Source organism: Podarcis tiliguerta, assembly GCF_965153285.1.
Source record: "Podarcis tiliguerta genome assembly, chromosome: 13".
NCBI classification, from domain to species: Eukaryota; Metazoa; Chordata; class Lepidosauria; order Squamata; family Lacertidae; genus Podarcis; species Podarcis tiliguerta.
In genome coordinates this window covers 9,948,289-9,963,185 of record NC_139546.1, presented here as the reverse complement: position 1 = coordinate 9,963,185, position 14,897 = coordinate 9,948,289, and the positions used below count along the sequence as shown (strand labels likewise).

Below are 14,897 nucleotides of genomic sequence, written 5' to 3'. Positions count from 1 at the left end.
GCATCCTTATTTATCATGAGCTGCCATAGACGCATTTAATGTTTCTTCTTCTCTTGTGAATGAGTTCATCCACTTACACTGAGACTTCTGCCTTCCAGGGAGGCCTGGAAGAAGAAACATTCTTCTCCTGTTGCGGCAGCACACACATCTCCGTGTCTGCCCTCAGGAGTCATGCATCTTCACCAGTGTTGTAACTGTGCAAGGCATCAATGGTTGTAGGCCTGAGGCCCCTTTTAAGTGTCCTCTTTAAGTGCCCGCCCCAGGCCTTCTCAAAAGGTTACGGTAACAGGACAAAAGCCTGTGAGGTAAGCATTAACATTTAAATATAACTGGTTGCCTTGTTTCTTTGGAGCACAACCATCTCTTTGAGAGCCCCAAATGAAGTGTGGCAGGCATGCTGTTTGGAGGGCAGGGCATGAAGGTGGAAGAAACTAGTCGTCGCCCACGCTGTGCTTCAGAATTGCGTAGACTGCCTCAATAATGTCTTGCCGGCCGATGCCTGTGGTGTCGCTGAGGTATTCCGCAACCTGTCAAAAGAAATAGGGCGAGGTTAAGACAGTGCATGGATACCTGGTGTTAGAGGTATCGGATGGTTGCTCAAGAGCAAACAGGCAATATGCTTCAGTAAAGGTAAAGGTACCCCTGCCCGTACGGGCCAGTCTTGACAGACTCTAGGGTTGTGCGCCCATCTCACTCAAAGAGGCCGGGGGCCAGCGCTGTCCGAAGACACTTCTGGGTCACGTGGTCAGTGTGACATCGCTGCTCTGGCGAGCCAGAGCCGCACACGGAAACGCCGTTTACCTTCCCGCTAGTAAGCGGTCCCTATTTATCTACTTGCACCCGAGAGTGCTTTGGAACTGCTAGGTTGGCAGGCGCTGGGACCGAACAGCGGGAGCGCACCCCGCCGCGGGGATTCGAACCGCCGACCTTACGATCGGCAAGCCCTAGGCGCTGAGGCTTTAACCCACAGCGCCACCCGCGTCCCCATATGCTTCAATAGTCTGTTTTAAAACTTTCTTATCGGTGATAAAAACCTTTAGAATGCAGAGCGCCTCTATTCCGTGTCTGGCTCATTCACTGGCAGAATCTGAGTGGGCGGTCCTTAAACCTTCCCCAGCAGAGTAGTTTCTTGACGCCCAGTCTGCGCCTCCCCTCTCTGTGCGGAGGCCTACTGCGCAAGGAGGGCGTGGGTAACGGGGGACCTCTCCTCCCCGCTTTGCCCAGGCAAGGTGTCCTGGCACCGCGTCGCCTCCTCCGAGCCCTGCGCCTCCTCTTCACTAGAGGCGTGGCTTCCTTCCTCCGCTGAGGAAGTGCTGCTTCCCACGATCTTTGGGGGCTCTCTGTAATCCATCCGGCGTTTCCTCTCTCCCCCCTCCCCCCTGAGCCGATGGCAGTTCCCTGACACCTGGCAAGGAAGTTGGCAAGCGTCGGGGGTGTATGGAAAAGAGTAGAATCCGCTCCATCACCCCTGGGTTCCCACACCTTGTAGCCCAGTGGTTGTTTTGTGGCTAAGCCACAAAAGTGCAAGTACCTGATTCAAGCCCTCGGGATTCAGGAGGAAAGTGCTTGCCCCAATGACTCCGACAGCCAATAGCATGAGATCTTCTTTCACTGGCAGAAACTTCGCCCTATCCAGTTGAAGCAAGAAGGTAAGACAAGGTGTGGCATTGCGCGCCACTGATAGCAGCAAGACTCGTCGGGCTGGAGAAGCTGCGTTGTACTGCCACTCCACCAGCCCCAGCCCTGAGACATTTTTGGGGGCTGCCCTCGGCAACATTTGACGTCCCTCCCCGCAGAGGCACTGGGCTTTGGGAAGGAGGTGTGAGGGCTCTTGACAAGAGTCCTAGAGTCCTCCTGCTTCCTTCCCCAAACCCAGCATCTCGCCTGGCTTTGGGAAGGCAGCGTGAGGGCTGGTGAGGGGCATAACATTTTGGCCTCACTCTCCTACCCTGTGTGACAAGGCAGTGTGTAGCACATGGGTTCCCTGTCAAAGCACTCTTGTGGCCCACTTGGTATGAAAAGTTAGACCACCCTGTTCTAGGTTATTGGGAATGTCAGAATTCCACACCAAAGTCCAAAAGGAGGAATTATTTCCTTACAAAGAAAGATGGCACCAGAATATTTTTTTTTAGGTGGGGGGGGGGGAGCTAGTAAAGTGACCCCTGACCATTTGGTCCAGTTGCGGACGACTCTGGGGTTGCAGCGCTCATCTCGCTTTATTGGCCAAGGGAGCCAGCGTACAGCTTCCGGGTCATGTGGCCAGCATGACTAACCCGCTTCTGGCAAACCAGAGCAGCGCACGGAAATGCCATTTACCTTCCCGCCAGAGCGGTACCTATTTATCTACTTGCACTTTGACGTGCTTTTGAACTGCTAGGTTGGCAGGAGCAGGGACCGAGCAACGGGAGCTCACCCCGTTGTGGGGATTCGAACTGCTAACCTTCTGATCGGCAAGTCCTAGGCTCTGTGGTTTAGCCCACAGCGCCACCCATGTCCCTTGGGGGGGAGCTACCGCCATCTAAAAAGGAGAATGTGTGTCTATCCACAAGCTAAAAACACACACAAAGAAGTCGCTTTATGGTATCCATGCATGTGACTGAGCCAGTGGCAATATTACCACATCCTGTCTGCACATAATGCGAGAACAGTAAACCTCTGGTGTTTTCATTCCTTCCTAAAAAAATATAAAAATTCACAGACACTCTGCCACTGGAGATAAGTGCACCAGTGTTGGAGGGGGCAGGAGAGAATCTCTTTTTAGATTTTAAGAAGCAAATAGATCAGGACATGGTAGGCAATGCTGCAGGGCCGGGGGAAGAGAAAGGGCAAATTTCTATTGCTTTTCATACATTTTTTTGTTAACTGAGTACATGAGCTGTCTTTTGCTTGAGTAGTATAGCAGGGATGTGCTTATAGAAGTCTAAAACGGAGTTTTTCAAAAGGTCACGGAACGGTATACAAGGATGTAGCGTTTATGTCCTAGGTCAGTGGTTTTCACTGTGGCACCCTGGGGTGCCTTGAACGATGGTCAAGGGTGCCACGGGCAACACTGGCCTCTGTCCTCATTTCCTTCCCTCCCTCCTCTGATGCCCTCTCACATCTCTGCTTCCAAAAGGCTTGCACAGTTGTTTCTTGCAGCAACCCTGGCTACAAGATCCACAGGTGAATGGTGCCTCTGGGGCTGGTCAAGGGGTGCTGGGTGCCAGGAGCTGAGGCAGCCTCGGAGTAAGCAAGCAAATGGGTGAGGGAGCCCAGCCAGCGAGTCTGCCAGCCCTTGCTATTGGGAATGGACAGAGAAGTCCCAGGCCCCTGTGGGGCAGTGTGAGGAGGCACCTCCCTTTGGGGCAGCTCAGAGACCATGGGTGGCAGCCCAGGGTCTGCCCAGAGGACTCCCGAGGAGAGGAGGCTAAGGGAACACTCCACAAGGGAGGGTGTTCGAAAAAGGGTGAGAGGGTGGCAGCTCTGCAGGCAAGGAGTGACATAACTGGGCTCCTGAGCCCCACAGGGGTGCCGCAGAAAGAATGTAGTTGGCCAAGGGAGCTGTGGATTCAAAAAGATTGAAAACCACTGTCCTAGGCAATATTCAGTAGATGCCCACAACACTTATGCAGCCACATCCCATAAACCACACCAGCAGAGTGGGTGTATTTTCTCGGCCGCAATGTAATGTGTTACAGGTGCTATGAAAATGCATTATCCTTGCAACAAAAGTGTTTCTGTGGAGGAAAAACACTTATATCCAATGAGACATTTTTAGAAGCAATTATGTAGAAAAGGCCCTAAAAACGCATCTTTGTTATATAAAGGGAGGCAATAAAAGATCCAGAGTACATCTTGCAACAGAGGACCATCACATGCCGTTTTCAGACTAATTACTTGTATGAAGTAGTTTAAAACTCGCTCTGGAATAACTCTTTTGAAAGGTTTCTGTGAAAAAATATGATACAATTCTCTGGTCATTCTAAGGGACTTGTGTAATGCTGGGGCTCTAGCGGCTATTGCCTGATGGTCCATTTCAACCACGTCGATACTTTTTATTGTGCAAGCCCCCCTTAATGGTGATGCAGAACCCCCCCTGTTTTTTAAGCCACAGCTGTACCGAGTGGTGTTCTGTGTTTCCCTTTAACCTTTGTGCGTGTGTGTGGCACTTTCACAAGGCTTTTTTCTACTTCTGGAGCTGTAAGAATAGAACATTGCTCATCCGCTGTCTACAGCTGAACTATGTCTCCTTTCAGCAACGTATCCAAATAGGACATTTTTAGCCTGGGTTAGAAAATACCAGCCTTCCCATCCCTGCTAATTCCCACACTGTATTTAAAGGATACCTTACAATAGACATCGAGAGCTGTGCATGCTGTGCTGTTGCCAAATTTTGTGAAGTCAGGCTCCATCCCATGTGCATTGGTTACAAACTGGCCTCTGTTAAGGTGTGCTGCCTGGAAAAGTGACTCAGACTTTCTTGGTCTCTAAAGCGCTCTCTGCTCTTTGTGCTGCTTCAACAGACACAGTGGAGTCTGGAAGTGCCTTGGGCCAGTCGCCAGCCACTGGTGTAGCCAAGGGGGTCAGCTGTCCCCCCCCCCATCAATAAAAATCTGAGGTTCTGCCCCACTCCCCCACAAAAGCTCCCCCCTTACCAGAATGAATTCACTTGTCACTTCCCAGAACTTACAGCTGGAGCTCATTCGGAGAGGAGTTTTTAATCGAAGTCTTCAGCAAGGTGTCATAAACGCTGCTCCGCAAGAGGTACGTTAAAGCCAGCAAATGTCTGCACATTTCAAGCAGCTGTTTTGTGGGCAGCATGTAGCCATTGTACCCTAATCATGAGGAATAACAGAAGGCAGCAGAAGCCGCAGTTAGGTTTCTGTCTGGAACCAGAATCTACAAACCTATGTCTTGACTACCCCTTTGGACAATTTAGGGTACCGTATTTTTTGCTCTATAAGACTCACTTTTTCCCTCCTGAAAAGTAAGGGGAAATGTGTGTGCGTCTTATGGAGCAAATGCAGGCTGCACAGCTATCCCAGAAGCCAGAACAGCAAGAGGGATTGCTGCTTTCGCTGCACAGCGATCCCTCTTGTTGTTCTGGCTTCTGAGATTCAGAATATTTTTTTTCTTGTTTTCCTCCTCTAAAAATCAGGTGCGTCTTGTGGTCTGGTGCGTCTTATAGGGCGAAAAATACGGTAGATGCGTGGACCTACGGGAGATGCCTTCTAGTAGTTCACCACACCCTTCTTCCTTATGTGGCCAAACTATTGTAGGATTTGTTGCCTCGGTTTCAGCGCCTTAATTTTTGTAGACTTTCCCCAAAAACCTAAAGCCAAAAAGCTCTCTGGAACAGCTTACAAGAGAAAGGAGCAAGCGGAACAAACTGAATGTGTGTTCAGGCTAGATCTAGCAACAAATTCACAAGGTACAGTTATTCTGTTGCAGCAAAAAAGTTGTCTTTTCCCCTCCTCCTGATTAACAGCATCTCCTTTAAAGCAGAGATGTTCAGAATGGGACTTGCTGCAGAATGGGAACACGGCAAGTTGATCCAAGTGTTTCCCTGAAACAAGGAGCCCAATATGCCAGAAGAAGCTAAAGCGAATAGATTTTGAGACATACCCTTATTCTTCCACTGCTCTGCACACCAGGAAAAAAATACCCTGTTAAGGGTTCCCCAGAGCTGCTTGCTGCTCAAAGAAGACGAGTGGGGGCTGTGACTTATTTTTACCTCCTTAGCTAAAGCTTGCCCAATGTTATGTCTTGTTCTTGACCCTTACCTAAAACCTCCAGCAGCATTTCAACATAAGCAAAAGGGGCTGGAAAATTGATTTGGAAATGCAGAGCCTTCAAAATGGCCAGTTCAGATTCCAGTAGTTCTTCTGTGGTATAGGAGAAGCCCAAAGACTTCAGAAACCTCAGAACCACGTTGTTATTCACTATCTGTATGAAGACAGAAATGTGACAGTTACTCTCAAAATGCCAGCTTTGTTTTGCTTCTGTCTTCCACGATCGGGTGCTAAAGGAGTTCTGTTGTCTATTTATTGCAACACACACTTTGCATTAAATTGACATTTCAAGCTATGGGGGCTGCAAAGGAAGCTGCAGAGGGGCGGGGGAGGCAGGAGAGCTTGTTCTATGAGCAGAACTTTGGTTGCAGTTCTTAAAACAAGACCCCATGTTTTAAAAATACATGCAACTCTCTATAAACATGTAAAGAAAACCTTCCCCAAACTCTGTTCATATTGTTTTTCCCCAATAATATAAAAAGGTGTCCCGCCCACTTCAGCTACAAGTTGATAATTGTGAAAGCCTCATAATGCTATATAGCTATTAGCCATTTTTAATATAGCTACTTGCAGACGCGGGTGGTGCTGTGGGTTAAACCACAAAGCCTAGGACTTGCCAATCAGAAGGTCGGCGGTTCGAATCCCCACGACGGGGTGAGCTCCAGTTGCTCGGTCCCTGCTCCTGCCCACCTAGCAGTTCGAAAGCACGTCAAAGTGCAAGTAGATAAATAGGTACCGCTCCGGCGGGAAGGTAAACGGTGTTTCCGCGTGCTGCTCTGGTTTGCCAGAAGCGGCTTAGTCATGCTGGCCACATGACCTGGAAGCTGTACTCCGGCTCCCTCGGCCAATAAAGTGAGATGAGCGCTGCAACCCCAGAGTCGGTCACGACTGGACCTAATGGTCAAGGGTCCCTCCACCTTTACCTTTACTTGCAGAGTACATCTGGCTTTGCAAGCAATAGCTCCCATTTTCATTTATTGGGCAGACATTACTGTAACGTTGCTCAAAAAAAAAAATACAAAAAAAATACTGGTCTTAACATTCCCTCCCACAGATAATGGCTCTGGGATGGTGCATAAAGAGAGCAAAGATTATGTCAAAATATGTAAGGGCACTTCCTGAATCTTCTTACACTATAATGGAAGGAGAGCTTGCTGGCAAGCTGGATGCAAGAGACCAGACGCAGCACATATGTGCTCTCAATCTGCTGTTTCACTGAGACCCACTTGCTGTCTTCCTCCTTCTCTCTCGTGAGATGAGAAGCCTCTTTAATGAGTGTAAGCATGAACCTAAGAAAGTACAAGGATAAAAAATATGGTTATACAAAGATGAAGCAAGGCTGGCAGTACCTGTAAACCTTGCTCTCTACAACACCCTAGAATCAAAAGTGCTTGCTTAGATCTGTCACAGAGTTAAAGCAGCTTGAGGAGTCCTGAAAGGGAGATTGCAATGTGCTTGCTTGACGCAGATACCTGGCAGTGATGGACTATGTGTGAAACAGCGTGAAAAACCATCTACAGTGGTACCTTGGGTTACATACGCTTCAGGTTACAGACTCCGCTAACCCAGAAATAGTACCTTGGGTTAAGAACTTTGCTTCAGGATGAGAACAGAAATCGTGCTCAGGCGGCGCGGCGGCAGTGAGAAGCCCCATTAGCTAAAGTGGTGCTTCAAGTTAAGAACAGTTTCAGGTTAAGAACGGACCTCCAGAATGAATTAAGTACATAACCAGAGGTACTGCTCTACTGTCCCAGGAGCGGTGAATTGCCCCACAAACACATCCAGAAAGTGTTTGCCCGCCAGGATGGGCCCCTTGGCAGTCACTACGAGCAGAAAAAAACACTGCAGAGGCTTGGTGGGCCTGATGTGACTAGCCAGCAGCACACCGAGGAAGGAGGTTGTGACATATTGCAATTGCCTTCCCCTTAAACTCTTGCATTTATGACTAATGGAAGGTGTTTCTTACATTATTACAGTGGTGGCCCCGCAAGACGAATGCCTCGCAAGACGGAAAACCCGCTAGACGAAAGGGTTTTCCGTTTTGGAGGTGCTTCGCAGGACGAATTAGCTATGGGCTTGCTTCGCAAGACGAAAATGCCTTGCGATTCCTGGGTTTTTCCCCCCCTCCCAGCCTTTTTCCCAAGCCCCTAAGCCGCTTAACAGCTGATCTAAGCCGCTTAACAGCTGTTCGCTAAGCCGCTTATCAGCTGTTCGCTAAGCCGCTTATCAGCTGATCTAAGCCGCTAATAGCCTTTTAGCAGCTAATCCGCTAATCCCTTAAGCCTTTAATAGCTGCTAATAGCTGCTAAACCGCTAATAGCGCTAATCCGCTAATGGGCTTGCTTCGCAAGACGAAAAAAACCGCAAGACGAAGAGACTCGCGGAACGGATTCTTTTCGTCTTGCGAGGCACCACTGTATTTGCAAGCAGAGTCTGTACAGCCTGCTTGGCCTTGTTGTGCTGCAAGACAGAGCCTGGGCAAAAGGAGTGTGGCTGGGCAGGGGTGTAAAGCCTTGGGCAGAGTCCTGAGAAAAAAGGGGGAGTATTTGGTCCCTGGGCTTGAGGCTCCTCACTCCTGCTCTAAATTAATACCTGTGGTAGCCATTTTTTTAAAAAAAATATAAGGGGAGCATGTAAAGGTCAAGTTATCACTCGGAGATGATAACATGGTAGTCCTAAAGCTACACCTCAAAGGTGAAGAATATGTAAAATGTTCTCTTCTTTCAAGGTGGGCAGAACAAATCACTACCTTTCAAATATTTCTATGGCTTGGTATCTTGCCGATTCAGTCAGGCTCCATTTTTCGGATAGAAGAAACACAAATTCTGTCAAAAAAATAAATAAATAAAGGGTGAGAGGTGGGGAATCCTCAGAATCATAGCTGCAGGGTCTTTTGACATGTCAGCCTACTGAATTTGCCAAGCTCAGTTCTCACCCACGATCTGTGTCTCTTTAAAGCAACCTGCCTCTTCGCACAGCTCGCTCAGGTACCGCTCATTCTCCCTGGCCATGTGGAGCAAAGCATCTTGGATAACTCCGCCGGCCACTGCTCCAAAGACAGGCTCCGAAGAATGGTACCTGGATGCCACCTTTGTGGGTGAGCCCATCGGAAGAGTTCTGTCAAGGAGGAAAGAGCAGTTCAACACTCACCATTTTAATTTGTATAATTTCCTTACTTTCTCTAGAATTGTTGTATTTCCCCTCTCCCATGCCTTTTTATTGCCTCTCTCGAAATGAAGGGTTCTGGAACTTCATGTTGCAATCTACTAGTTAAATACTTAGGACTGAAAACAATATAGGGCAAGCAGCTACATTTTGCTATGAAACCAGGAGAGGAAATCTTGAATTGTCTTCCACACTAAAAACACAATCCTATGCATATTTACTCAGATATTACGGCCCACTGTTCAGTGGGACCCAATGCTATACGCATGTTGGCTGAAGTTTGCCAATGTGGTGCTTATGGGCACAATGGCACCCAGAAGGCCTTCCCTCTGATGCCCACAAAACCTGTGACCCACCCATCCCAGTTTCCCTTCATCAGGTGCTGACTTTGGTGGGTACCATTTCTCCTCTGGAAAGTTGAAGGAAGAAGTTGGAAGAGAAGTGCCTTTTCCCCACTTCCTCTATGTGTTTTCAGTGCTCAGATCTGCACCCGAGTAGCAGAGCAGAAAGTGAAGCAACTAAGAGGTGAAAGGGAACGATCTGGGAGTTTCACCACCACCTAGCCATAAAATACATGTTTCTGTTGACTGAACCATAAAAAACTGCTTTCTAGCACTCTCATGGTCCAAGACACAAACATAGGAATATCCTGCTTGAACAGGTTAATGGCCCACCCCTCCGCACAAGATCCGGAGGGTGGCAGCATGAGAACGGGGCCTTTTTGCGGTGGCTCCCCAATTTGTGGAATACTCTTCAGGTATTATATACCATATTTTTTGCTCTATAAGACTATTTCCCTCCTAAAAAGTAAGGGGAAATGTGTGTGCGTATTATGGAGCGAATGCAGGCTGCGCAGCTATCACAGAAGCCAGAACAGCAAGAGGGATTGCTGCTTTCACTGCGCAGCAATCCCTCTTGCTGTTCTGGCTTCTGAGATTCAGAATATTTTTTTTCTTGTTTTCCTCCTCCAAAAACTAGGTGCGTCTTGTGGTCTGGTGCGTCTTATAGAGCGAAAAATACGGTACTTTTAGGCAGTGATTTTTTTCTTTAAAAAAAAGTTTAGGGGTACTCTCATTTTGACTCAAGAAAATCACCATTTTATAGTTCATATTGGGAAAAATAAATACAGCAAATGGACAAAAGTACAAAGATTCACAAAATGTTTAGGGGTATGCATCCCCCCCCCAAAAAAGCACTGCATTTAGGCATTAAGCGAAAACATTCCTCTATAACCAGGCCTTTAACTATTTGTAGCCACAAAATACATTGGGACATTTGTAATGTATTTTGTTTTCCTCTTGGTTTTAATGTATCTACGTGCAGGGTTTTGTTTTGTTTTTTTGTCTGTTTGCAAAACAGGCTTTGGGTTGCCTCAGGCAAGACAAAGCGACTAACAAAATCAATGAATGAATTGGATGGTGTGTGAGGGCGAGAGAGGTGGCTTATGTAAAAAAAACGCCAATTCTAGAGGATCTGTTTTAATCCTACTGACACAAGTAAACTGAGCCACCACCCCAAAGGCCGGCCGGCCGGGACTCCCTTCCAGATGAACACGACTAGATATAGGACTGGGGGGCGGGTTGGGGTTGCCGCCACGCGCCGCCCAGCTGCCATCTCCAGAGACCCAATGTGGCGTAGGCGTTAGTGTTGGACTATGGCCTGGGAGACAAGGGTTCGAATCCACACTCGCTGGGTGACCTTGAGCCAGTCACCATTCATGGGTGTAACCAGGGGGGACAGAGGGGCAGCTGTCGCCCCCAATCAATAAAAACCTGAGGTTCTGCCCCCTCTAACAAAAGCCTGGCCCACAAGAAAAGCATGCCCCACCCCTAACAAAAACCCTGGCTATGCCCATGTCACCGTCTCTTACCCTAATCTATTATGTTATTATTCCTTAAATTTAAATTAAATAAATAAATTAAATAACATAAATATTATGTTATTGTTCCTTAAATTTGTATACTGCCCCATACCCGGAAGTCTCAGAGTGGTTTGCAACATAAAATTCACTATGCATATATATACACATACACACAGAGACACACACTAACTATATATAGGAATATTTTTTTAAAAAAAGCCAATAATCCCCCTTTTCTCCTCCTCCTCAAGGTTGTTGTGAGGATGAAACGGGGAGGAGGAAAACCATGTACGCCACCTTGAGCTTCCTAGGAAGATAAAGGTGGCATATAAATGCAATAATAAATAATAGCAATAATAATCATAATCATAATAATCATAATAATATAGTACTGTACTAATGTAATTATATACATAATCTCTCCTATTTCGTTTCTCAGGAATAGGTTTCCCCCCCCCCGCAACACCACACAGTTGCTCCTCCGAAATTAACCGTCCCCAGACACGCACACTAATACACACGCGCGCGCACACGCGTGTCCAAAGCCGCCCAGAGCCCGCGCCCGCCCTCGTCAAAGATGGCGGGAGCGGGACCGCCGCTCAGTTCCCCGCTTAAGATGGCCGCCGCTTTCCTCGTAGCGCGCCGTGGGCCCTCAACAAAGATGGCCGCCCCGCCTCAGCCGTCCCCGTGAGGGCGCGCCCAGCAGGCCCTTCCCATTGATCCGGAGCTGGCGGGGAAGATGTCGTCGTCGTCGTCGCCGTCTCCGTCGGGGCCTGGAGGAGCGGGACCCCCGCGCGGCCCAACCTCGAGCGTCCGGCGGCAGTGGGAGTTGCACCGCGCCGGGGCCCCTGGCGGGTTGGCCTCGAGCCCCGCGGTGGACGCGGCCCGGCGCGGGCTGAGGGCCCGCAACGCCCTCACGGCGCTCGGCATCGGCGCGGTGGTCGTAGGAATTTGTATCCCTCTCTGGACGGAAGGGGAGCGGGAGGGTGGGCGGGAGGGAGCAACTCTGCACATGCTCAGGTGCGCTCTTTTCATCCCGCCCGTCTGGATACGGGTTCCTGTGGAGAGAGAGAAAAGGGGAGTCGCTCGCCTGGCGCCTTCATTGCATCTTTTAGATGAAGTCTGTGAAAGGGGGTGTTTATTGCCAGTCCATTTTTTAGGGGGGGGGCGCACACCCCTAAACATTTTTTTTCCCCGGAACCCATGACTTCTCCATTTGCAGCTCTGCATTTAATAATACAGCTCTGCATTTAATAATTGCAGCTCTGCATTTAATAGCATTTAATAATACCCACTTGGAGAGCCCTGTCTCTCATCGCCTTCAGCAGCTGAGTGACACAGAATGTCACAATCTACTGCTCTATTGGTAGTTACTAGAGTATATCCCCAACTATGAGCCACCAGAAATCAATCCATTGTTGCGTTAGCAGAAGTTATTTGTGGGGCATAGGAATTTGTTCTTTTTTTCAAAATATAGTCCGGTCCCCCACAAGGTCTGAGGGACAGTGGACTGGCCCCGTGCTGGAAAAAATTGCTGACCCCTGGCTTGGAGCATCCCAGCCAAACCTGAAGGAGAAGTTGCTGTTAGTTTGCGTGGGTTCTGCGTTGAGCCTTGGGTGATGATAGGGGGTGTAAGGTAAAGGTAAAGGGACCCCTGACCATTAGGTCCAGTTGTGGCTGACTCTGGGGTAGCTGTGCTCATCTCGCTTTATTGGCCGAGGGAGCCGGCGTACAGCTTCTGGGTCCTGTGGCCAGCATGACTAAGCCGCTTCTGGCGAACCAGAGCAGTGCACGGAAACGCCGTTTACCTTCCCCGCCAGAGTGGTACCTATTTATCTACTTGCACTTTGATGTGCTTTCGAAATGCTAGGTTGGCAGGAGCAGGGACCGAGCAACGGGAGCTCACTCCGTCGCGGGGATTCGAACAGCCGACCTTCTGATCGGCAGGTCCTAGGCTCTGTGGTTTAACCCACGTCCCTGATAGGGGGTGTATCAGTTTGCTTTATAGAATCATAAAAATGAAAAGTTGGAATGGGACCCCCCCCCCAGGGTCATTTAGTCGAAGCCCCTGCGATGCAGGAATCTCAACAAGCCACCCCCTATCCAATTTGGAACCATACGGGACCCTGCTTAGCCATGCAAATGTCCTAAAAAGGCTTTTTAGACAAAAAACACACAAGTTACTCTATTTATGTATTGAATTTGTATATCGCCCTTCATCCGAAGAGGTCGGGGTGATTCACGGGATAAAAATACAAAATAAAAGCAAGGAAGAGTTCCTTCTGACTCTAAAATTCTGTGATTCTATAAAACAAACCAGTACGCCCAGGGCTCAATGCAGAACTCACACAAAGGAGTAATGATAATAATCATACCTTTGAAGAAAGTGCAGTGAGGGGAAAGGAGAACACAGGGCATGGTAGAGACATTTGGCCCTGGGGTCCAGGTGAGGGTCTTTCCTCAAAATATGGGTGGCTCTCACCACCCTGCCCCATCCATTTGGGGTAGAGAAGGGTTGAGATCTGAGGGGGCTGTGTTTGGGCCTAATTTGGAAGGCGGGATGATTTGGCCCTGGAGAACCCTCCGGTGTGGGGTGTGCATGTGTGCGGCTTGACTTCTGACACCAATTTCCAACCTGGTGCAAACCTCCACAATTGCTTCCGATGCGGAAGAGACTGAGCACTTTGGAAAGGCCATGCCTCCTCCTAGTAGGCCAATTCCCACCTCCCCCAAGCAAGGTGTAGGTTGCTTGCTTTCCTTCTGGCAGGTTGAGAGTAGTTCCCTACCACGACAGACTTTGCTGGCGTGCTCAAGACATCAATTCCATAGAACATATTTTGTTGCACTGTGCAAAATATGAGCAAGCCAGGGCTGAACTGATACTACCCTTGCTGGTACCTTTCCGGGAAAATCAGAGGCTCACTATGTCAGATTCCTATTGGAAGACTGGACAAACGCTAGAACATTAGCAGTGGCAAAGTTTTTATCGGTGGTTGCAAGAACCAATGATCCCTATCTTTTGAACAAAATGCTTGTTTAACCTGGAGGTAGGCTGTATGAATTGTGCATTGCTTTGTAACGATTTGTTGGGTCTCTGGACCATAATAAAGATTGATTTGATGCTTTCCTGCCAGCCGAGGCTGCCTTATGCACCGGCAACCTTGGTAGCAGAAGCAGATTTTGCTGCATATTGCAAAACTCCTCTCTTCCTCAATATCTTGGGGGACCCCCCCAAAAAACCCATTTTCCCTGCCAGCATGTTTGTATGAAGGAGGCTAGTTTTAGTGCTAGTGGAAGTGACTCGCTGCATCCATTTTGGATCCGTTCTTGCCTCATTGAGACCAGCGCCGCCCTCTGCTGTGAAAGCACGTCTTCTGACTTTTAAGGTTTGGCTCAGTTGAAAGGCAAATGCCGTTTCTCCTTCCTCGCCCTTGGTATCGGGTTCAGGGCTGGAAGGGACCTCCCAAGAGCAGGGTGGCAGTGCGCAGCGACTTACTGGGCTGTCACAAACAGTATTTGTAAATTGTTTTCCTGAGCTGTCTGCGCACAGATGCCTACACCATTCATTCCATCTCCCAGGAACGCTTCTTGGATGAGCTAGAACGGGATGCCGAGGTCATGCAGGCCCGGAGAGCAAAGGCTTCAGCGGAATGAGGATGACGGAGTACTTCCACTTTAAGAAGCACAGGGACAGGATGCCATCTGTGCCGCCAGCTGAGGATGCGTTGGCACAGTGAGCTGGGGCATCGAAGCCCCCCTGCTGCTCATAGAGAACTGGCTTCCTCATCTGTTGATAAACTCTTTGCCATGCGTAATATGTCAAAGCCTAACAATTTCAGATACTGTATTTAATGTGAAAGAACAATAAATCTGTTATGTGGATTATGCTTATAAGCAGCTGCTTGTTTCTTTTTTTCAGGGTAGCACAGACAGGACTATGTACTGTTACATAGGATGAAATACGCAGTTTAAAAGATTTGATAGGTGAGTACAGTGGTACCTTGGGTTAAGTACTTAATCCGTTCTGGAGGTCCGTTCTTAACCTGAAACTGTTCTTAACCTGAAGCACCACTTTAGCTAATGGGGCCTCCTGCTACCGC

General features: G+C 48.6%; 2 protein-coding genes across 5 annotated transcripts; one reads left to right on the top strand and one right to left on the bottom strand.

Annotated features, from left to right (window-relative positions):
• Positions 1-6: 6 nt before the first annotated feature.
• Positions 7-11,406, bottom strand: CNTD1 (cyclin N-terminal domain containing 1). 4 transcript variants are annotated; one of them, XM_083407974.1, is made up of 8 exons: positions 11,307-11,406; positions 8,707-8,888; positions 8,521-8,596; positions 6,904-7,060; positions 5,763-5,925; positions 4,670-4,814; positions 1,532-1,628; positions 7-527 (listed from the first exon to the last, which is right to left on the bottom strand). In XM_083407974.1, exons 2-8 carry the CDS (start codon positions 8,876-8,878, stop codon positions 432-434), a joined length of 906 nt encoding a protein of 301 aa, XP_083264100.1. In that variant the 5' UTR covers positions 8,879-8,888; positions 11,307-11,406; the 3' UTR covers positions 7-431. The 4 variants fall into 4 exon arrangements, with proteins under 4 accessions (XP_083264100.1, XP_083264102.1, XP_083264099.1 ...); XM_083407976.1 differs by having other exon boundaries at positions 11,317-11,361; XM_083407973.1 differs by having other exon boundaries at positions 11,211-11,335.
• A 23-nt stretch (positions 11,407-11,429) lies between these two features.
• COA3 (cytochrome c oxidase assembly factor 3) lies at positions 11,430-14,691 on the top strand. Its single transcript, XM_083408071.1, has 2 exons — positions 11,430-11,750; positions 14,348-14,691. Exons 1-2 carry the CDS (start codon positions 11,537-11,539, stop codon positions 14,449-14,451), a joined length of 318 nt encoding a protein of 105 aa, XP_083264197.1. The 5' UTR covers positions 11,430-11,536; the 3' UTR covers positions 14,452-14,691.
• Positions 14,692-14,897: the final 206 nt, after the last annotated feature.